Here is a 23034-nt window from a genome sequence, read left to right as displayed (position 1 = left end):
ATGTATGGGTATTTTTGAAAACGTAGATTTATCTATGCGTTTGTACCTTTCGTCCACACGTTTCGGCCACTGAAAACGGAGAGTTTTAAAAATTCCTGCCTGGGTGGAGATTTTCAAGAACTCCGTTTTTGCGTTTACTATGGACAAGGAAAACGGAGAAAACGCAGGGTCAAAGGTGTGTGCCTTTTTTGACGTCACACTGTGCGCCAAGTTATTGTTTCAGTGAAATTAATTTCTACAATGGCGGACTTAGACAAAATACTGTTAATTTTACTCTCTGTAGTGTTTAAATGCTTACATACACAGACAGTTACGGTCCCTCCACACATAGTACTCGGTTCTGCTTCTTTGCGCCGCCATCTTTGTTTACTCTTTCCCGCCCAGGCGTCTAGACATCTGATTGGCCAACATTTCTACACGGTTAGGAATATAGCGCCACCTGTTGCTTTGGCATGCTCCTGGCAGCATTTTCCTTCGTTTTTGGTGTTGAGGTGTGAATGGGATTTTTAAAAAAAACGAAAAATCTCAGTTTTCAGAAATACCTGTGTATGTGTGGACGTAGTCTACAATGTGTCATTGTTTTTAAAAAGGCTCCAGTTCGCTTTCCACAATGCTATGCGAAAACGGCGTCAAATGTATACGCTTTGGAGAGCGTTTTCAAAACGCTGCGCTTTCCTTGACCGAAAACGCTGTCTCAGTGTGGACGGAAGGCCAAAACGGAGAGAAAAAGATGCGTTTGAGTGATGAGTCATGATAGCATTATAGGCTGTTCACTTTTAAGTGTGGTAATTAGAAATATTGCAAAATAAAATACACACAAATATACTGTAAGAAAAGGCTTTATTTTTTAGTATATGCTGAATTATCAGTTTCAAAGCTACTCTACCAGAGTTTCACTAAAAAATGAAACAAAGGATATGTTTTAACCCTTTCATGCATGAATTATGACAACCTCTCAGCGAATAGCTTCTCTAAAATCAATAGAAACCCAACATTAAGTTCAGCTGAAGGTCAAACTGCAACAAAAAACTCTATAATCAACAGTTTACGTTAAAAACAGCTTCTTCTTTTGGAAAATAAAAACAAAAACGAACAGAAATCCCAGTACAGTACAGTTCCTTTGTATCGTGCTGCTGCCACCTGCTGCTCTGGGGTGGGAACAACAACACTTTGGATTTGCGTTCGTTATCAGCAACAAATGAGTTTTACTTTTGAGGCTGCAGTTTTTAGTTATGTTTATTTGTTGGATTCCATCAGTTTTTCTTCGAAGAGCCGAAAGACTTTCAGTTACTTATGATAAACTGTTTGTCTTATACAAACAGATAAATACAGAAAACAAGGAAGAAAACAAAGCTTGTATTCTATTTGATTTTCAAGATATTGAACTTTATTTTTTCCATTTCACCGAGTTCTTTTTTCCATGTACTTTTTGTCCAATAATTTTTTTTAATAATCAGATTAATGTTTATTTTAAAATGAAGAATTATTTATATTTTTTCTATTTGCTATATACTGAGCTGAAACATCCTTCTGTGTAGTCATGTAACACATTATTTTAAAATAATATATTTTAAACAGGTGGATGCAGGAATTAAGTGTTAAAACAGAGTCTTGTTCCATTTAAGCTATCTTTATTTCACATTTATTTGTACGCAATAAATACAGTTAAACATCCATGGGTGTGTAAATACGACGCCTGGCAGCCTCCGCATAGCCGACGCTGTAAAACGTGGGAGTTTTTACGTCCTTTTTAAAAAAAATGAATTTCAGATTCTGACTTGATGCATAATCAAGACCAGTAAACAGGTTAACAAAAAATTCTCTAATGGAAAAGAAACTTTAGGTATTCTTTTAATACAACAGGGTAAATGCAAACTTCAAAAATAAGTTTGATGTCATTCAGATCTCAAGGAGATCAACGAGAACGCAGCGTCACAGCTGACGGATACCTCTTTTCCTCTGATCAGATTCAGCTACGGTTTAATTGTTTTTCTTTTCTTAAAATCTTAATTCTAAAAACAAAAAAGGGGAAAAAAGCTGTGCCATTACTTACACAGATATCCATCTCTAAGCTCTCCGTAAATTATCAATACGATCGATAAGTCATATCTCAATCAAAGACACTACAATGGCTATTTACGGCTAAATAACAGGAAGTATTGATACCAATACGGCTGGTAAACAAACATCAAAAAGGAAATATTGAACAAAACATCCACAATACTGAAAAGGAATAAGAAGACATCAGAAAGTGCTTCACTATAGATTTTAAACTGGACAGCTAGCAGCTCAGGATGGTTTCCTCCTTAAAAATAAAAGGCATCTTTAAACTGCACATGCTCAGTGTAAACTGTCCTCCCCAACAGCGACTGTTACTGGCATCATTAGTGTCGTAAAAACAGTTTTTCTCTGTATTATGCAACATAAAAACAAAAGAGTTAGACTGTGTGTTGCCTCTTTCATATCAGATTTTGTATGTTAACTGAATTTTTTTGTGTCCTTTCTTAAACCGATGGTGATTTGCTAATAGGGTCATTTTGTCTCAACTCAAACAATTTTTAGAATTTTTCCTGGTCCTTCCAACCATGAAATTAAATCAGGATCTGTCATCAGGGAAATGTACCACAAAAAAATTCTAGGTATGGTCTAGTTAAATTATATTATTAAAAAAAAATTATTTAAGGTCCCATATTTGAGCAAACACCAAAAAGAATTTGAAAAGTACTCTACATGCTTTATTTTGTCCATTCGTCCATTGTCTTCTGTGTATCCTTAATAGGGTCATAACTATAAACCATTCAGAAAAGATTACCAAATGTTTTGCAGTGTGGCGGTCCACGTCCATGTTGATTTCTTGTCTATGGAATTAATTTCTGTTACTGTCAGTCTCCTGAAAATTACAATACCACTACAATACAATACTAACTGGCAAGAGAAAATATTTTGTGAATGAAACATAATTCATGTTCATTATTATTATTATTATTATTATTATTATTACATGAATGCCTATACTTTCATTGATATTTGGAAAGTAGTAAAATATTTTTTACTACTACTGTATAGTTAAGAGTTTAATGATAATGTATTATCATATATCATTGCTTATTTATTTTTACAGTATCCACTAACAGCGGCATATGGAGCCTCTTGCAGAAAGGCAGAGAGGTGACAGTCATCATCCTGGCAAACTAACCACAAAATATCAAAGTTAACCTAATAATTCAAGAGGAAAATATTCCACATCAGTTTTATATGGACTAACATTACTGTTCTGTTATGAGTTTAAGATTGAGCTTCTTTTAAATGCTTTATATTCAGTTTAATCTTCAGTCGCACTGGGGATTAATAAAGTAAACAATCTCTCTGTATGCCTGTGTAGCTATCTATATTATAAGACATTAAACTGTATTAATTAAATAACAAATAAAATCACAGCTGAAGACTTGAGCACCATGTGACATGATTAACTGTTCGCAGGATTACTAAAATGATTGAAACATGAAGGTGTTTTGGCAAAAAAGCTGGTCAAACATTAAACTGCAAAACTGAAAGTGCTGTTTGAGTCTGAACATTTTCAACCCACCACCAGAAAAAGATGCTGTTCTCCACAATATGTAAATAAGGACAGAGTATAGGCGATATCAGCAGCTGTATCAAAATGAGAATTTTATATCCCCCATAGTTGAGTATAGGCATTCAATCCAAAAGGTCACATGTTGTGGAGAAATAATGTGAATCTTTTGTGCAATCAAATGTTTTATTTTTATTTTAATAGCACAACAAATAATACATTTGTTAATAAATCTTATTCAGACACAAGTTTGCTTGTTGCTTGCTTCCTCACAAACGACCATTTCTGCTCCTTACATTCATCACCCTGAAAACAGCACAGTGAACAAATCACACTGAAACACTGTGTTTATTTCAGTTACAAAAGTTATTTTTATTTTAGGTTTCATGAAACACATATATATTGTTGGCAGTACTTTAGATGAAGGCAGCATGCTGCTCTCAGACTTACACTTAAACTCAAAGGGTCTATAATCTCTAAACTGATATATTTTACAAAGAAATCCTGTCTGGGCAGCGTCTGGATTTGGACTGAAGAGCTCGTTGGCATTTCTAAAACAATAGCAAACCTGCACACCATACATTGTTTGGTTTTTTGTTTTGTTTAAAGTTGTAGATATACATTAGAGACATGGCAGATTTGCATATATTCTTCAGGGTCTGCAGTCCTGTTCTCTTCTTCTGTGCTCCTGTGAGAATCTAAAACAAAGGTCACATAAATCATGGGGTTAAATTGATGCCTGTGGGACAAAATTACTCCAACAATATTCAGGACAAATTTATTTTTCCTCTGCAAAAAAATGAAATTGAGTACAAAGCATGTGAAACTTTTCTGTCTTGTGTTGTGTTCATTTATGTCTTTTCTTTTCTCTTTAATGTTTCTGTCCATTATATGTGCAAGAACAAACTTCTGAATCACCTCTTAGTGATAAGTGTCTACAGTTTCCTTTCTCGTTTGGCTCTGGACGAAGGCAGTCGCACTTTTCTCCTCTCCCTCTTCCTTCTCTTTCCTGCTTGGCTTCTCAATGTCCTTGTCTAGTCTCGTTTACTTTTCTACTTTTGCCCTGGATGACTCTCACGGTCTGTTACAACCTAAAAGAGGAATTATGGATTTGAACAACTGGTCCCTGAATGCAATTGACACGCTCTTCTCAACGAGAAGCCTGGGCTTGAGTAAGTCCGAGTGTCCTAGAGGGACGTTCCCCTCTGGATACACAATGGACGGGTGGAGGAACTGGAGGGTCGTGTGCCTGGCGGGACTGTCAATCGAGAACATTGTAGACATCTACCTTTTCGGAACCATGATAACAGGGTTCTTGCTGTTCGGAGTTGGCTTGGCCCTGGCTTATCAAGGAAGGCGGAATTGGCTTTCCAAAACCCCACAAGGCTGCCCGCTATGATGGAAATGATGGGACGGGTCGTGACTTCTCAAAATGGGCTCATTGAACGCAGCACGGATAAGATCTTGGAGAAGCTCACGGCAGTCTCTGCTCTCTGAGCACAAGATTGATAACATCTCAGAGAAGCTCTCCAACGGGAGACTGAGAGACCAGTGACGGACTGTTAGACCAACTGTGAAATTGACATGCAGTTGTTCGCACTAAAGGAAAACCACCATCATTTCATGCAGCTACCGTATCGGTGTCAGCTGTGGTCTCAAGGCTGGAGCTGATACGTATGTATGTTCGGGGGGGTCCAATTTCACTGCAGATGTAAACATTGCATGTGACAAATAAAAGGCTTGATTGAATAGCTTCAGACTTATGTTCAAAGAAAAGAAAAGAAGCCCTCAAACCTCTACTCTACTTTATGTGTTGATTTAATGAGCGAGTTCACTTTGTTTCTCTCTTCTCTCAAACGTCTAATCTCTCTTCCTCCTCTTCCTCTGTGTTTTATTCAGTCGTACCGTTTACAGCAGCGAGCAGGGCTTCTTCTTGACCTTGGCGGGCTGAGGGCAGAGGACGGCACGAATGGCCTCATCAAACACAGTCTTCAGACCACGCTGGGTCAAGGCTGAGCACTCCAGGTATTTGACTGCATCTATACATGCGAAGACACATATATGTTAATAAAAGAAGAGAAAGAACTACAAAGACAAAGTAAGAGAAGAAAGGTTTGCTGGTAGTGGAGAAGAATAAGTTCAACTTTCAAAGAACACTATAGTCAACTACAGCTACTATACTTTTACTGTGATGCCAGGAAATGAGGGGAATAACAAAAATTTGCAGAGGCAGTCAGGCTACAAAGTTCTCTAGCATCTTCATCTGCTAGTTTCATATCTTCACTGGTGAGGAGAGCTTCAAATCTTAAAGTGCTTTTCAAGCAAATAAAGTAAGAGTGACTGACCTATCTCCTTAGCCAGAGCTAGGCCCTGTGGATAGGTGATAGGCGCCAGCTTCTTGTCCTTCAGTTTCTCAATGGTATCCTTTTCATCCCTCAGATCCAGCTTAGTGCCAACCAGGATGATGGGTGTGGAGGGGCAGTGGTGACGGACCTCAGGGTACCACTGGCAGAATACAGAGTAAAGGAAAACTAAATAAGAGGCAAGAAAGGGGAACACGCAAAATCAAGGAACGTGTTAGAGGCAAAAAACAGAATCAAAGGTGGAGGGAGATGAAGCTCTGATGCCAGGTGTTACAGAAAGGTGGATGAAGGCATGAAAAACAAAAGATATGCTGTAGCTATTAAAGATGAGAGAAATACATCATCCAACTTTCACCCACAGCATCAATCATTCATTCACATCAATTATTAGACCTGTTTAGGCTTTTTTTCCATTTTGTAATCCAAGTACCTATTTTTTTTCTCTATAATAAATTCCTGCTTTTGTTCTGTTTGTTCTTTTTTACATTTTGTTCCTCGGCAGCTGAGAGACAGGCCTCATAAAAAACAGCCAAAACTCACCTTAGCTCTGACGTTCTCATAGGATGCCGGGCTAACCAGGGAGAAGCAGATTAGGAAAACATCCTGGATGGAGAGACAAGGAGACAAAGAATTAGAATAGCTGCTGCAGTTTTAATTAGCTGACATGTTATACAAGTTCTGTCTCTGTAACTTTATGTCCATTAGTTACTGTGTGTGCCTGTGTGTGTATGTGTGATTCTGTACCGTCTGTGGCTAGGACAGTGGGCGGAGCCTGTCATAATCTTCCTGTCCAGCTGTATCCCAGAGGCCCAGGTTGACCGGCTTGCTGTCCACCATCACATTAGCTGAATATTTGTCGAATCTGTGGGGAGAGTAGAGAAGGTCAGCGATCAGCCAACAAGTCATAGGCAACCTTTCATTTCATTGGTTATTCATTCATTCAACAATCTTTCAATTCACTGATTGTTTAACCAGTGAAACTCCTGTAATGGAGAAAAAAACAGGACCATACTTGAAATACCACTGTTCACAAAAACATTAACCAACAACATTACTTTGGTTAGTTTGACACAAAAGCCATCCTAACCATGTCTAGTAAGAGAGAATAATACATAATAAGGCAGGGCTGCCCCCGTGTGGTCTCATAGTAGAATAACAGTTTAATTTCTCATTTTTAAAAACTTGAGAAATTTCATATTCGTATTCAAATGTATTCAGGCTCAAATGAAACTGATAACACAAATGTTTGCAGACACAGATGTTTTTTTTACAGAAAGAAAGAGACTAGTGTACCAGATTAATCCTGTTTTATGGCCTGTCCGAGGTCTACCCCGCCCTTTGCCTAATGACAGCTGGGATGGGCTTCAGCCTCCTTAATGACCCAGTAGTTAAAAAGATGGATGGATTTCCTGAAATAGAAAAGTTACTGAAATAACGTTAACTGTCAAACATAGAACAACTATGACAAACAGTCAACACTATCTGAGATCCTGCTGGTGGTTAGGGAGGATATACGTGATTCTGTTTGTTGTTTAAACATATTTATAGAGTTAAGAGTTCAGATTGCTGGAAGAACAACATTCACGCAGTCTGATTGCTGTTTTTCTCCCAAAATGTAGAAACACCTGCTAACCATGGCACACTCTGCTTTTCCATTAGGTCTGTGCAAATACTACTTAAGTACACTCATCCTCCTGTGCCATTAGTGATATTAACAGAGTGTATTTTTTGACATATATAATATAGTTAGTATAGTTATTATACTAGCCGTAGCTGCCCCGCTTATTTTAGACATTCACAATAAAAAAGTAAGCGATAATATTTCAATATCAAACGTCATAATTAAGGTCAACATCTAAATAATGCTGTGTACAGACTCACACAGGTGTTAAATTACAGCATAAACTTACCTTAGACCTTCCTCCGTCATTCTCCTCCTAATTGTGCTCGGAGACACAGAAAACATATCGGCAATTACCCCGATGGTTATCCAGGACAGCACTAAAGTCCTGAGTGCTGCAGCCGGGATTTCAAGACGTGGACGACCAACATTTGAAGACTGTTCTTCCTCGGCGTATTCCAAACGAACACGGTGCTGAATTGATCTTAAACTTTCACAATGCTGTCATCGATGCTAACATCTTGAAGAGCAATTATCATCCCAAGCATTTCAGAAACATCATCTAAACGACTCAAAACAGTATCTACAGGTAAATGTATCTACCCTCTCTATCTGATCTGCTAAAATGAGCAGAATTGACTGAAGTTCACACCAGTCCGCCATCCTCCCTGACCTTTGACCTAGCACGTTTTTGCTACCTGTGGCAGCCGTCCGCGGAGCAGGTATCCAGGAAAACTAGTCGATAGTAAACGATCAGCCAATAGGCGCAAAAGTCAAGCCCACTTGTTGTGTGCCCACCTTATTACTAAATTAGGCAGAGCACTCTGAATTGAATCAGGACATAAAGCACGGTCTTTATGTTGCTTTATTGAACACTGTCCATCTTACAACTAGCCACTTAACGGGGCTTCCTTCGGACAACCACATACGGTTCAAAGGTCATCACATTAAGACATAGCCATATCAATACATGACACCCCCCTTTTCCTTAGATTCAAACTTTAGTTGTAATAACTTTGATGTCTTTTTTTCCCCCAACATTGAACATTCTTCTTGTCTTACTTTCTAACAATTATATAATCTAAATGTCTCACCACACATGGTACCTTTCTTTTTTCAATATATACATGTCGAAATACACATATGAACTTGAAACTTGCCAAATGTAAGTTACCTCTTCACCTTAACATATTATAGTTCATTTCACCACAAAATCACGAAACCTCTCGGGTATCTTTTTAGCCCTCTGTGATCTACTTGGTCTCTCTGGCCCCTGGGAGCCCTCTTGTGGTGTTGGAGTGAAGGTGTCAGTCTTTGTGGGTGTTTCACCTTCCTCCCTTTCAGGTATTGTGTCATAGTGTCCTTCTCTGGTCTCATTTGTCTCGTATTTCTTCACATGTGTGGTATTCCGGTGATAGCGAGCTCCTGTTGGTGATTCAATAATGACTTGGTTTCCAGTTCTGCTTACAACTTTGTGTGGTGTTGCGTTGAATGGTGTTGTAAACTTGTCCACTTTGTCTTGTTGAACCAGCACTGTGTCTTCCTATTTTTATTTATTTTTTATTTTTATTTTATTTATTTTTATTTTTATTTTATTTTTCTGAAATTACACACGTTACTAACGTGTGTAATTTCAGAAAAATAGCTCTACCATTGACCAATCTCACCTGTCCTAAGGTTATTTTTCTCACCTCCTATCACTTCCTGTTCCAACACATGGTTGTGTTTTTGTGTAGCTTATCTGGATAGCCGAAATAACTAAAAACTTATAGATAACTTCTTATTTCATAGTTTAATCTTCACTTGCTTCATCCGAAGCACACTCTCTTGTATTCACTCTCTGTATTTTTAGGAATTTGCTACCTTAGCTTAGCTAAGCCAAATAACACAGACCAATTAGTTAAACTACATGAATGTCTCAAAGCCATAAAGACCTGGATGACCTCTAATTTCTGCTTTTAAATTCAGATAAAACTGAGGTTATTGTACTCGGCCCTTAAAATCTTAGAAATATGGCATCTAACCAGATTCTTACTCTGGATGGCGTTACCTTGGCCTCCAGTAACACTGTGAGGAACCTTGGAGTGAATTTTGACGAGGACATGTCCTTCAATGCACATATTAAACAACTATGTAAGACTGCTTTCCTCGATTTGAGCAACATCTCTAAAATTAGAAATATCCTGTCTCAGAGTGAAGCTGCAGTTATTACTTCCAGGTTGGACTACTGTAATTCATTATTATCAGGATGTCCTAAAAACTCCCTGAAAAGCCTTGTAGTACCATATCACCCTATTAGAGCACTTCACTCTCACACTGCAGGCTTACTTGTTGTTCCTAGAGTATTTAGAAGTAGAATACGAGGGACAGCCTTCAATTTTCAGGCCCCTCTTCTGTGGAACCAGCTTCCTGTTTGGACAGACACTATCTCTACTTTTAAGATTAGGCTTAAAACTTTCCAAAATATATAATTAGGGCTGGACCAGGTGACCCTGAATCCTTCCTTAGTTATGCTGCAATGCGGTGGGCTGCTGGGGGATTCCCATGATGCACTGAGTATTTCTTCTTCAGTCACCTTTCTCACTCACTATGTGTTAATAGACCTCTCTGCACTGAATCATACTTGTTATTAATCTGTCTCTCTTCCACAGCATGTCTTTATCCTGTCTTCCTTCTCTCACCCCAACCGGTCCCAGCAGATGGCCCCGCCCCTCCCTGAGCCTGGTTCTGCTGGAGGTTTCTTCCTGTTAAAAGGGAGTTTTTCCTTCCCACTGTCGCCAAAGTGTTTGCTCAACAGAAAGGCAGTTGTTAGAGGGTGAATGGCAGGAACACTGTGTCTGCTGCCTCTTCTCTTGCCTCTGTGTATCAGTGAGTATTCAACAACAGTTTCTATATTTAACTGCAGGTTCTTACTGCATAATTCTGTCTGTATAATATGAAAATGATTCAATGCATCGAGTTATGCCAAACCTCACAGAAACTGTGCACGGTGGGTATTCTGAATTGCTGCTCGGCACATATATGCAGACCACAGTCAGAGCCTTACCCTCTGCTGCTTGAAGTCACACAGAGGTAACCCACTCGCTCTCTGTCAGCACGCAGTCGCAGACTCGTGAGCGAGGTTTTTTTTTTCTTTTGTTTTGCTCTTCTACTCTTAAGAGCTCCATTAGCCACACAGAGGGCACAATATGTTCTGCATTGCTTCTCAAAGTTAGCATTGGTTAGTGATCATGAGCTGTTTTAGGTTTATAAATCATTGGTTTACACCACATTCCTCTGAATTAATGTCACAAATTGACAAACTGACAGTGAGATACAGTGAAGTGTGTAGAACATGTAATTCAAATCAGAGCACGAGCAGAACAAGAGCATGAAGCTGAGATCAAACTTCATTTGCTTCCATCTATAAGGTGCAGGTCACTGAGGTCTTCTGACAGAAACCTGCTGGTGGTTCCTCGTTCTAGGCTGAAAACTAAAAGAGACTAAGTGTGTCTTCAAGGCTGTTGGCTGATAATCTATGGAATGCACTAATATTACATTTGATCTCTGCGGTCTGAACATTTGAAAGAGCAGCTCTACTTATTTGTACAGGCTTAATTTTAGGTAGTGGATATTATTATTGTCTTTTAATGTTTGTATTTATTTTTATTGATTATTATTGTGAAGCACTTTCTCTATAGAAACATTTTACCTTCATTTCCCTTCTGTAACTTTATGAAAGCCAAAAGCAAAAAGAGACGATAAGTAACTTTGCATAAATGTGTGGAGCTTTGCAGCTTTGCAGTTCATAAAGCTTCATAATGACACTATGTGACTATGCAGTGTCCAATATTCAAACTGAAATGCAGTCATTAGAGAGTGAATGGCAGCAACACTATGTGTGGTGCCCTTTTCTCTTTTCTCTGTATCAGCGAGTGCTCAGCTACAGTATCTATATTTAATGGCTCTGGTCCTCACTGTGTGTTTCTGCCTTACTTCTGAGAGCAGATATTTTACAGGTACAAAGAAAAACTGGCAGTGACCTGGTGGGCGGGGGATTCCTCTTTCAGGTGTGACGGCGAACACAGAGGTCGCTCTGCAAAAGAGAGTCATTGGAGGTGATGAATGTGAGCGACAGTATCATGTACAGCTCAGAGCAGTTTATCCACATGGACCTTCCAGCTTGTGTGGAGGCTCTTTGATCAGCGACCGCTGGATTCTGCAGCTCACCGTCTGAAGCCAGGAGGGTGAGGAGACCAGAGCAGCAACTAAAACTTGTTAACCCAAGGAATGTCTAGTAGCCATGTTTTTGCTATTCAGTAAAAAGTAAAATACATTCAGACAAGATGAGAAATAAAATATGGTGACCATCAGTAATCATGTTTTATGTTTGCTGTGCACATGCAGGACCATGTTTGCAAATCTAAGTGTGCATCAAGGGGGTCCGGAACAAGAAGTGCAGATAACAGCAGAAGCTGAGATCTATACAGACAAAGACACCAGCACAGGCAGAGTTCATGACATCATGCTGCTGCAGCTACTAGCAGCTCTGATGTCCATCCTATAAAACTACCTGACTGTGAGTTGTGGATGTTTCTGCTTCAGGTTCATGTGTTCTGACAGATACTGATACGTCGTGCTAACTTCAGTTTTAGATTCAAATGATACTTTGATGTTCCTGTGGCTCAAAGTTTCTTGCTTTGAAGTTTTTTTTCTTAAAGTTTCTTCTTGACCTGAGCTCTGTGCTGTGAAGTGAGTTCAGCATATGTAGAATATATTTCCTTTATCTTATCCCAACAGTGGGAATCAGGATAAGTACTCACAGGAAGCTGCTTATCAATTGAAAGCCCTGGTTATCAAGTTAACCAGGGCTTTCAATCCTAATGGATGTGGATAAACTATACTGGCAATGCAGGTTTTAAAAAGGAAGATAAAACTGTAATATTAGAAAAATATGAAGGGTTTAAATGCATAATACAGACTGAAAGTAACAGCTGCTGCAGAAAAACCAGTGTTGTGTGTGTGTGTGTGTGTGTGTGTGTGTGTGTGTGTGTGTGTGTGTGTGTGTGTGTGTGTGTGTGTGTGTGTGTGTGAGTGGAAAATTGCTTAGTAGTAAAAGCACTATATGAATGTGCAAGAACTTCAGATGCTTTGTTCAATAAGACTATCAGGAGAGACTATGCGCTTACCTGCTTATCCTTGGCAGGTAGCTCTATGCCCTCCTGGGTTTTAATTGCACCTTAGAACACACATGCATCAACACTACAATGAGCGGGTGGAGGGAGGTTTGGAGTCTTCTCCCACCCCCGTTCTCTGCGGCCTGCTGGAGCGGGAGGGCTAGGAGAAGTTGGCCGTCCGACTGCGGTCTGGAGTGTGGGGCCTCCCTGCTGCTACGGAGTCGGGGTGGTCTGCCTCTCCCCACCGCAGGGAAAAGGGTAACACCACCTGGGTCTGGGTGCAATTCCCCCCTCCAGGGGCAAGGGTACCTAGACCCGGTTTGTAGAGTACGCTTGGGGAGTGTGATCGTGTGTACAGCGTCTCTTTATGTCTGTCTCCACGTTGGTTGAGTGTGGAGTAAGTGCACATGAGAGCATGAGGGTGGGAATGGATGTTTGTGTCTGTGTGTGCCTGTATGTCTGTGTCTATATGTCAGGTTGGGTATCAGACGCCACCTCTCTGGGGACACCTCAGGCCCTCCAAGATTTGGAGGCCTATCTCCACCCACCACCACTTCCCCTGCCGGTGGCGGACTCCCTCAGGTGTCGGTGCGTTGGTGGTTCTTTGTGTCTGGGGGTGGGTGTCCAGGTACACACCGGCTCACTCCTTGGTGGCCGCTTATCGGGGCCTGGAGCCTGGGGCTCGCTCGGGCCCCTTCGGAGGTGGGGTGCCCCCGGCCTCTCGGCCTGGGGCTCGGTCACTCAGGCGCAGCTGGGGGCCGGCGGAGCTCATGGGCGCGTCACTGCAACTCCCCCTGGCTTCTGCTCCGCGGCTGCTGAGTGAACCCTCATCTGGGACTCTCCTCAGCTCTTACTGGAACAGTGGCGCGGCTGCCCCTCTGTTGGTCTTCCATGGTCTCTTGTGTTCTGGGGGCCTCTGGATGTCTGGAGTTTTGACCTCCTCCATACCCGCTTCACACCCTGGAGGACGGGGCTGTGGCCCCCCCACACTCCCTAGCAGATCGTTACATGGAGAAACCTTTGGAATACAAGCGCGCTGATCCACACAGGTATGTACACGGGTGTTCACTGCTCGTAGACCCAAATTACACCTTTCTTGGCCGCTACTTCGAAGCACATCTGTCCTGCGTGCTGCACAACAACATTGAATATTTAGTATTTACTGCTGTTTACACTTAGCTAGATTAATGCGATGGTGTTGTGTTTAGTATGTTGCTTTGTTTTTTTTGCTTGTTTTCTATTTTTCTCTCAACAGGTGATCCAGGAGATTTTTTTTCTCCCCCCCCTTTCTCACTGTCCCTCTCCCCTTCTGTTTCTCCTTTCCTTCCTCTTTCTTTCTTCCTTTCCTATCCCTCACTCATGTCTGTCCCGTCTGTAAAATCTGAAAATAAAATATAATAAATAATAAAAACAAAGATCGACCAAATGGACCAATACGGCAATGCCACGATGATCCATTTGGCAAAGTAAATCCATTGGGTATCCTTGTTGGTCTTCAGACAACAATTCTGATGGCTAAAGAACCAAATGGGACAGGCAAAAAAAAAAAAAAAAAAAAGACAGCAAAAATCCTGACTGACATCACGACCTATCATTACACAGGAGAATCTGATGGATGGATAATTAAGTATTTCATTTAATTAATGTTTGAAAGACAGTTTCAGCTTTTATTCTGTCAGCTGCAAACTTTCTGCTGTTTATTAGTTTAAGAGAAAATAAAACTTAATATAACAACAGAATTTAAACATAGGCTGCAAACTGAAAAATGTCTACGAAAAAATGCTATTGAAGAATTTTAGCCCCTCCCACTGTCCATGTAGTACAGTAGGAGGGTCTAAAGTTGAAAGTTTCAAGGGATCTTCCAGGAATGGTGATGCTGCTTTTCTGGACAAATGATCTCTAAGCTTGAACTTAACCAGAGGGATATAGTACAAAGAAAATTCAACAAGGCTTGGCTTACTTTGCGTTAGCTGGCTTGAGAAAACGTAAAACACCAGTCAGTGTCACGCCGCCGGGTATATCAACTTCTCTATTAAGCTGTGCTTTCTGCTTCACGCTCCGTGCCCACGCATGTAACAAGGGCTGCTACAAGGCCCTTTAAAACAGGAAGTAGCATGTGCTGCAGTGAGCTTGAATGGTGTCCCAATGCGCTGAGCAAGCACAGTGCAAGCATGCTAGCCAGGTGTGGTGCGTGATGATAAAGTGGTGACTAAAACTCTATAAAGGACATAACTAATATAACAGCAGGTCAGGGTTACTCTTACAATTTTCTCTGGTAAGAAGTCAAAATCCTTCATATAGAACTCTGAAGTTACCTGGAGAGATGAGATCCTGCTTCATAGTACAGGCCTCAGGGCAACATTTCAAAGTTAACGTGCAAAACAATCAATATATGTATTTGTATGTAACTGACAAAAAAAGGAGAGAAAAGTGTCCAGACACTTCTTGTGTCATTCCAGAGTTGAGGTCGCAGGTTATGGTGCCACCACTGGACTAGCTAATGAGAAAAGAAGGAAGATGATTTTTAACAAATTTGTTGTATTAAGAAAAAAGAAAACAAACCATCCAAACTGTTACTTTATTAGTAAAGAGATGTTGCAGATATTTGTACTGAAATTGTATTTTTCTTCATTTCTAATGTGTTCAAAGCAAAAACAAGCTTTTCCTGTGAGCTCAGACCATTTTATTTCTTTCTGCATTTCTGCATAAAATACAAATCTGCATCATTTTTTAAAAAGTGCTTTAAGCTGAACTAATTGTCCCTTTATTTCTAGAACCTGGTGAATCACCCTCTCTTCACTGTGCAGAGACTGAGGTTGTCAGCTGTACAGAGCTCAATGATATTTTACAGAAATAATTCCCCGAGGTCCACCGAGTCAGGAGCTATCAGCACTGGTTCTGTGGACAAAGTCCTGGGAAAGATATATGTCGAGTGAGTTTGCATGATCCCTCAGCTCACAGCTGCATTTATTAAACATTCAAAATACAGAAAGATTTTATAAAACTGGGAAACTGTATTTCTGTCTTGCAGGGAGACTCTGGTGGAGGAGTGGTTCATAATGGCAGGATTTATGGGGTCTCTTCTTTTGTGGGAGATCCAGACTTTGTATGCAGAGCACCGGCTGCCTTCATGGACCTCTGTGATCCTGAGTATGCAGATTGGATCAGGAAAACTATCAACCCATAAAAAGCTGTGAGGTGTGGATAACTGTAAACAAGCTGAAATAAATAATCTTTTAGAGTTTAGCTTTGGTTTCTTTTATTCTCTTTGATATAAGCAGTAGAGGATTTCAGAATTTCTGTTTTATTTGCCAAAAGACGTTTTTTCAGCTGCACCCACACACAGTTTCTTTAGATAACTTCAACTGCAGAAAGTAAAAACTCAGCATTAAGTTTCAAATGCAGTTTTAAAGATAATGATAATATGGTGTCCCTGAAGAAAACACCCGTCAATAGAAAAAGCTGCAAAATCCTGCAAAATGTAACAGAAGTTGAATAAAACACAACGGAAATAGAAAAAAATGCAACAAGGCTGAAAAACTGAACAAACAAACAAAAAACAAACACAAATTACAACAGAAATAATAACAACGATATAAAAAAAAATAAAGTAGAAAAAAAACATTCTCATCCTAAAACTTGGTGACAAAGTGGAATATGGTAAGGAAACACTCACTTAAGTGCTGTCATTACTCAAAGGTTCCTGATAATCATGCATGAAGTGATTTCTGGAGGGGAATGAAACTTAACTGAACTGCTCCCTGTGACATTTTGACCTGTCAAACGCAGGCGTAACTCCTGTTATTCATTGTTGTATTGCAGGTCTGCTGTGCACGACGTCTGTGAATCTGAGTAATTTGGTACAGATGAAGGAATAAGACTGCTCAGATGCTTTGGGTGTCACGTAATGATCCCTCAGGTTTGGGTGTCTTTGGTGCCCGTTGATTTCAATCTACCTGCACATTGAACAGAAATCCTGCCATGACAGAACACACTAATGCCTTTTCAAGGGAGAACCGATCCTAATCTGAGCTGTCAGCCCCAAGTTCTCTGCAGTCATCAAATCAAGCATAATCTGGTTTGAACAGGCTCACTGCCTCACTGCAAAAGCCTTTTTACCAGCTGCTGTTTGACAAATTGCAAAGCCTCTGAAGAGACTTTAGAAAGGGGGAAAAAGGATACGAAGAAAAAGCTGAACAAAAAGCTATCCATGCACTGTTTAACATTTCACTTGGAGCTTATTGACTGTATTCTATCTGTGGATTGCATTATAGCTTCTCTGAGAGCTTTGCTCCCTGAAGATTTTATGATCTGTGAACACTGAGTCTCTCTTGTGGCTGTAAACCAGTCTGCTCAGCATGGCACTGCATGGCAGAGTTTCTCTCCATTTTTTTGAATCACCTTTGCTCAGTTGTGCTCCTAACTGATCTCCTGAGTTTGGCTGTATTCCTGGACTTTGCCCTTTAGTTACTCTTCAGTCTCTTTGACACACAGGCTGCCAAATTTGAAATAACATTTTTAGTTTTGGAAAAAGAAGAGCGTGTCTAGCAAATTCTTGCACATCCTTGTTCTTAAATAGCACTTTTCTACTCAAGCACTCAAAGTACTTTATACACCTCATTCACCCATTCATACAAGCACTTTTCTGTACCTAAGTTCTTTCTATCTAACATTCATACTCTGATGGACACGTGAAAGAGCAGTTTGGGGTTCAGTATCGTGTCCAAGGATACTTTGAGATACAGATCAGATCAGGCAGCGATCGAACCTCCAACCTTCTGATCGGTACTAATTGGACGTTTGCTGCTGCACATGTAGCATCACAGCTTAGAAGATGGTGGTGTGGAAATGTGTTTCCCATTAACAATTGACTAAGAAACTCTTAGTCAAGGGTTAACGTCACTAATGTCAGTATTTTCACTGATCTTCATTAGATTAGATCAACATTGTTCCTTAATCCTGAGCTGTACAGGAAAATAGATTTCTGATACACATGTACATAAACAAATAAAGAGAGATGTTTCCCACCTGCTGAGAAGACAACAAATGCATAACCTGATTACCACCATCTCACATCCTCTGATTTCTGGCACCTATAAGTGAGATTGATTTCACTGTCCTGCTGTCTTGGCCTTTAGGAGAACACAGTGAGACAGATAAAGCTTGCACCAGATGGTGGAAACACATTGATCGTGGTCTTAGACACAGCATCCACACTCTGTACATGATAGTGTGTGTATGGTGCTGTTTGCAGGAACTTGATGAGGCTTTGCTTAAGTGGAAATCCACTGATGTTCAAGCCCCAGGGAAGTGGGCGGGGGGATAGGACCTCTGGGGCCCTCTTCCTGATGGAGCCCTACCTGACTCCTTTCACTGCTAAAGCAAGAATGGTGCCACAACTCATTGAAACAATACTTCATTTCATCAGAATCTTCAAATGATTGTGTTAAAAACAACCGTCCAGTGTACTTGCATGGCAAACATCGTGATTAGATATTCAAGAAGAGCCTCTTAAAGATGAAGGTCTGTGTCTCTTGACCTAAACACATAATCCAGTTAAATCTGATTTATGTTCATTAATGCCCCTCACACTGTAACTTAAAGTAATAAATCGGTCACTGATTAATTACAGAAGTACGTCTGTGAGCATAAAGATGTAAGCCTTGGACCATCAGGATAAAATGTGGTTGGGAAACTTAACAAGCTTTGATAAAACTTCATCAGTAGCTCAAGCAAGACCTCAAAACCTTCGATCACCACGGGTGGTTAGCAGACTGTGGTTGTACCATGCAGCCTAACAACATGCAGTAAATTGCAGGTTAAAGCAGTCTGCTTACACATTGTTAAACGAGGGAAGGGAACTAATGTGGCTGTCACATTACCCTTTTGTCCCATTTCATCCCAGGACTTGATTCAATTGCTGCTCACTTTCTACAGTACTTAAAACTGATCAGTAGGACCTGAAACTGCAAACATTCAAACATTCAGGCCAACAATCAGTTGGTGAACATATTAATCTACTACAATTAGCAAAAATGAATAAATAAACAGAAGAAAGTTGGAGTGATATCAGAGTCATGCAAGTTTTTGACCAGCAGGTTAAACTCATGCAAATTAGCTTCATCCAGGCTCATGAAAACACTGTCCTGCTTATAAACAGCAGATCATTTGTGTCAGTGTCAGGATGGTTTATATTTGAGCTTTTAGTTCACACAGAACAATTTTTATTAATTGTTTTTAGCGATTACGAAAGTCTGTGAATCCCCAAATTGTTCAGTTGTTCTCTTTGCTCCCCATGAGGTCACTTTCACCATGTGACAAAAACAACACCCCACTCTACACACTCGGGCCACCAGCAACTTTCTAAATCCTCAATAAAAAGCTGACAGGTTGCAATGATGTTCCAAATAACTTATTAAGAAAACAACTAAATACACAGAAAATGTTATGAAAATTGGTTTATTTTATATCTCATAGTTTTAAATGATGCAATAAAAATATGTACAAAACATCACAAACTGTAATATTTTACAAATGCTTACGTCCTGCTGATGCAATGGAGACATCTTCCAGTGACAGTCTTCATCAGTGTGAGTGTGAGGAGGATCCTAAACCCACCAACACAGAAGTGCATGTTCACAACTCCCTCTGTGCAGGCGGGGTCAGGACCCTCCTCACCCAGGGTGAGGAGGGTTGGTGCTGTGGCCAGTCAGGTATGAAGTGCTGAGAGTGGATCTTTGGTCCTCTGTGCAGCTCTGTCCACTCTCAGCTGCCCTGCAAAGTAATAACACAAGAAAGACGTCATTTTAACACAAAACAGCATTTTCATTGTTGGTAGCTGCAGTATGTTGTTAAAAAGCAATTTTAAACCCAACGTATACACATGAAAAATATAAATAAAGCTAAACCTACAGTGCTGCTGACATAGGATGATGATTTATACCAACTATTGGAAGAATTTTGTCTTCAATACAGTTTGTTGTCAATGTGAGGTGATAACTTACATAGTTGGAACACAGCACCACTCTCCCGTTTTTCACTTGGTCATCCATCCTTCTCATCGGGTTGGTTGGGGTAACGCTGTCTTCTGGGTGGGGTGTTTGCTCCATCTTGGACGTAACTGGAAGTAATAACAACTAAAAAACTACCTTTAATTCACAATGTAATATTAATATTAATGTCACATATCAACAAAAAAAGCAATACATTTCACATGTGCGAGTCACATGTTCTTATATCTGTAAAAACAAAGTTTAAAAACACATTCTAACATAAACTAATCAGAGTCACTGTCATCCATGGAAAGGTTAAAAGGCCTCTCCCAGAAACGTCTGACTCCAAAACTACCTGAGGATGTTGAAGGGGCATCAAACTGGTCACTCACCTTGCACCTCTTTGCACTTACCTCTTCGGTGCAGATGTCTTCTCTGCTTCTCTTTTCTGAGGAAGGAGCAGCAGAGAGATCAGCTGAGGAAGGAGCAGCAGAGGGAGCAGCTGAAGAAGGAGCAGCAGAGGGAGCAGCTGAGGAAGGAGCAGCAGAGGGAGCAGCAGAGAGAGCAACTGAGGAAGGAGCAGCTGAGGAAGAAGCAGCAGAGGGAGCAGCTGAGGAAGGAGCAGCAGAGGGAGCAGCTGAGGGAGGAGCAGCAGAGGGAGCAGCAGAGGGAGCAGCAGAGGGAGCAGCTGAGGGAGCAGCTGAGGGAGGAGCAGCTGGCGGATCACCAACTGGGGCAACAACTCGAGGGAAGAGTGGGGCATTGGCCTGGCCGAAAGGCGGCATGGCGATGGGGGCAGCACCTGGAGCAATAGGACGTTGCCAATCGTGCCAAAACGGCTCTGGAGGGTGCTCCCGGATGAGAGGGGAATCATCTCTCTCATCCATGGTGTCATACCCAGAGTCATCGCTAAGCCAATCCCCCCACTCTTCTGAGTCGTTCCAGTCAGATGAATTGTCAGTCTGTTCACTAAACTCTTCATCGTCTACAGGTAGGTAGGGGGGGTACTCACCATACTCACCTTGCTGTTCACCGACATCAGCATCTGGTGCTTCATCAGAAGAGGGTGAGGGTGAGAGAGGGATAAAATACTCACCATACTCACCTTCGCTGATACGCTGGGTATCAGTGTCCTGAGCTTCACCAGAAGAGGTGGTGCTCTGGAGACTGTCATCCAGGATCCTGATGACTTCAGGAAGGCCTTCTTCTGCAGGGCGTTCAACCACATAGTCAAGACGCCCTGTGAGGAAACAATTTTTAAAATAACATTAGGAATGTAATAGACACCCAGTGTTAAAGCAACAGACCTACATCTGTTAGTTTGAGCAGAGGATGAGAGAAAAGCATTTTATGTCAGACTGAATGACACTTCTACTTGTTCAATCTTTAAGTCAAGTTTTTTAATAGAAGACCACCAAACCTCCACCAAGGCAGCTCACTCTGTGTACTTTTAAGGTGACACTATATTGACACTATAAATGTCACTGTATTTTGTGTACATTCAATTTGTTTTATTTGTTCCTTGTAAGCCTTTATGCAAACACTATGTTGGAATAGGTAATGGATAATAGGTATTGATTTGTAAATAGCCGGACATGAGTAACTTATTATATAAATATACTACAGTACATTTATAACTAACCATGCAGCTCATTCTCCTGTTTTATTTACAATTCACGATGTCACACATTTTGAAAAAAGCTCATAGGTTAAATATGTGGATGCAAACCATAATGTAACATTTAGACCACATGTACCAATTGCATGTCCTAAATATATATATATATATATATATATATATATATATATATATATATATATATATATATATATATATATATATATATATATTTTTTTTTTTTTAAATAAAAACACAACCTTCTTGGCAAGAGTTGGCAAGAATTGCACACACAAAGCTCTGCAGGTATGTCTGAAAATGATGGTCAAGTGAAAAACAAACAAACAAACAAGCAAACAAACAAACAAACAAACAGAAACTCTTAACTCAGAATCCACATTTTTAGAAATGTGCACAAGGACTGTATCTGCCATAAGGACAGGTACATCTAATCTGTGGTAAACATGCTATCCCTGTGTAAATATCCCTGTGTACAATATCTCTCTCTGCTATCTAATAAGGTTAAAAGCATTACCGTAACATAAGATAGGTCTTAATGCCATTATTACTACTGTTTTCATATTCTTTTGATATTATTTTATTTGTATTTTTTTATCTTTGTGTTTTGCAGCAGAGAAAAAATATAGTTTATGTCAATAAAGCCTTTGATCCGGAGAAGAAAAGGATGTCAGGAGGGGACCTGGATCTGTGTGTTTACGCCTGCGTGTTCTGAGGCCATGACATCTTGAAGATGCCGTTACCACAGAAACTGATTTTTGGGCATTTTACAAATTTTAGTCCATTAAGCTATTTTTAACCATTTCATTTTAAAGAAAAGTGTCAAATTTGAAGCCTTCAAATCAAAGTAACACCTTTTTTTCATATTCATACACCAGTCGTTAATAATTTCTACACCTCTCCCGGAAAATTTAAAACATACAAACAATTTACGGAAACAATCTTGAATACACATATTTGATCACGTTAAAACTTGATATTCACACTGGAACTTGTTAAATTATTACAGTAATTTACATTTAAAGAAATTTTCAAACATACCTGCAGCGAAGTCCAGGTGACAGTCGGGGAGTCCGGGTCCACGGCGAGCCATCTTCAAACTTGAAAAACAAAAACAAGTACAAACGATCCACAGATGAAGTACTTGTTATGCGTTCAAGTTATATCCGCTTTTAGTAAAATGGTTTGCAAAACTTAGCTTTCCACAGGCTGAGGTTGGAGCAGGTCGAAACAAGTCCACGAGCAAGTGTAAACGGACGTTTGGAACCTTGTGCAGCATTTATATACCCTCGGCGGCCATGGTTACGGTTGTCAACGTGTACAGGTGCACGTGATAGAACTATAGGAATGGAGCTCACCACAGTGTAATTACAGTTAATTTATGGTCATTTACTGTCAGGGTGGAAGTAATGAATTACAAATACTCACGTTACTGTAATTAAGTAGATTTTTTTGGGTACTTGTACTTTTATGAGTAATTTTTCAAGTGTGTAATTTTACTCATACTTGAGTACAACTTACACCATGTAATCTACTGAGTACTACTGAGTACGCCCACAATTTGAATTAATATTCAAACCTTTCGTCTGCATTTTTGCAGCCAATAAGGCCGTGCAATCCCGACCGGCCAATTTAAGACATAAGCAAAGATAAACTCTGCTGCAGCAGCAGGCACAGGTGTCTGGAGGTGCT

General features: G+C 40.2%; 1 protein-coding gene and 1 pseudogene across 1 annotated transcript; both read right to left on the bottom strand.

Annotated features, from left to right (window-relative positions):
* Positions 1–5272: 5272 nt before the first annotated feature.
* On the bottom strand, positions 5273–6863 carry LOC147327291 (ras-related C3 botulinum toxin substrate 2-like; annotated as a pseudogene).
* A 12941-nt stretch (positions 6864–19804) lies between these two features.
* LOC147327290 (uncharacterized) lies at positions 19805–22530 on the bottom strand. Its single transcript, XM_086297506.1, has 2 exons — positions 22384–22530; positions 19805–20946 (listed from the first exon to the last, which is right to left on the bottom strand). Exons 1-2 carry the CDS (start codon positions 22433–22435, stop codon positions 19991–19993), a joined length of 1008 nt encoding a protein of 335 aa, XP_086153632.1. The 5' UTR covers positions 22436–22530; the 3' UTR covers positions 19805–19990.
* Between the last annotated feature and the right edge of the window lie 504 nt (positions 22531–23034).

This window comes from Aulonocara sp. 'chitande type north' Nkhata Bay, linkage group LG6, assembly GCF_057382095.1.
Source record: "Aulonocara sp. 'chitande type north' Nkhata Bay isolate Kocher_YH1m ecotype deep benthic linkage group LG6, A_spYH_male_GT1.1, whole genome shotgun sequence".
NCBI classification, from domain to species: Eukaryota; Metazoa; Chordata; class Actinopteri; order Cichliformes; family Cichlidae; genus Aulonocara; species Aulonocara sp. 'chitande type north' Nkhata Bay.
Note: the sequence above shows the minus strand (reverse complement) of the source record. Positions and strands in the feature narration are given on the sequence as shown.

Excerpts from the sequence above, each read along its gene's own strand:
- LOC147327290 (XM_086297506.1), bottom strand. The coding sequence starts at position 22,435 with ATGGCTCGCCGTGGACCCGGACTCCCCGACTGTCACCTGGACTTCGCT. Across the intron at positions 20,947-22,383 it reads TCACCTGGACTTCGCTGCAG|GGCGTCTTGACTATGTGGTT; the intron begins GTATGTTTGAAA and ends GTTTCCTCACAG.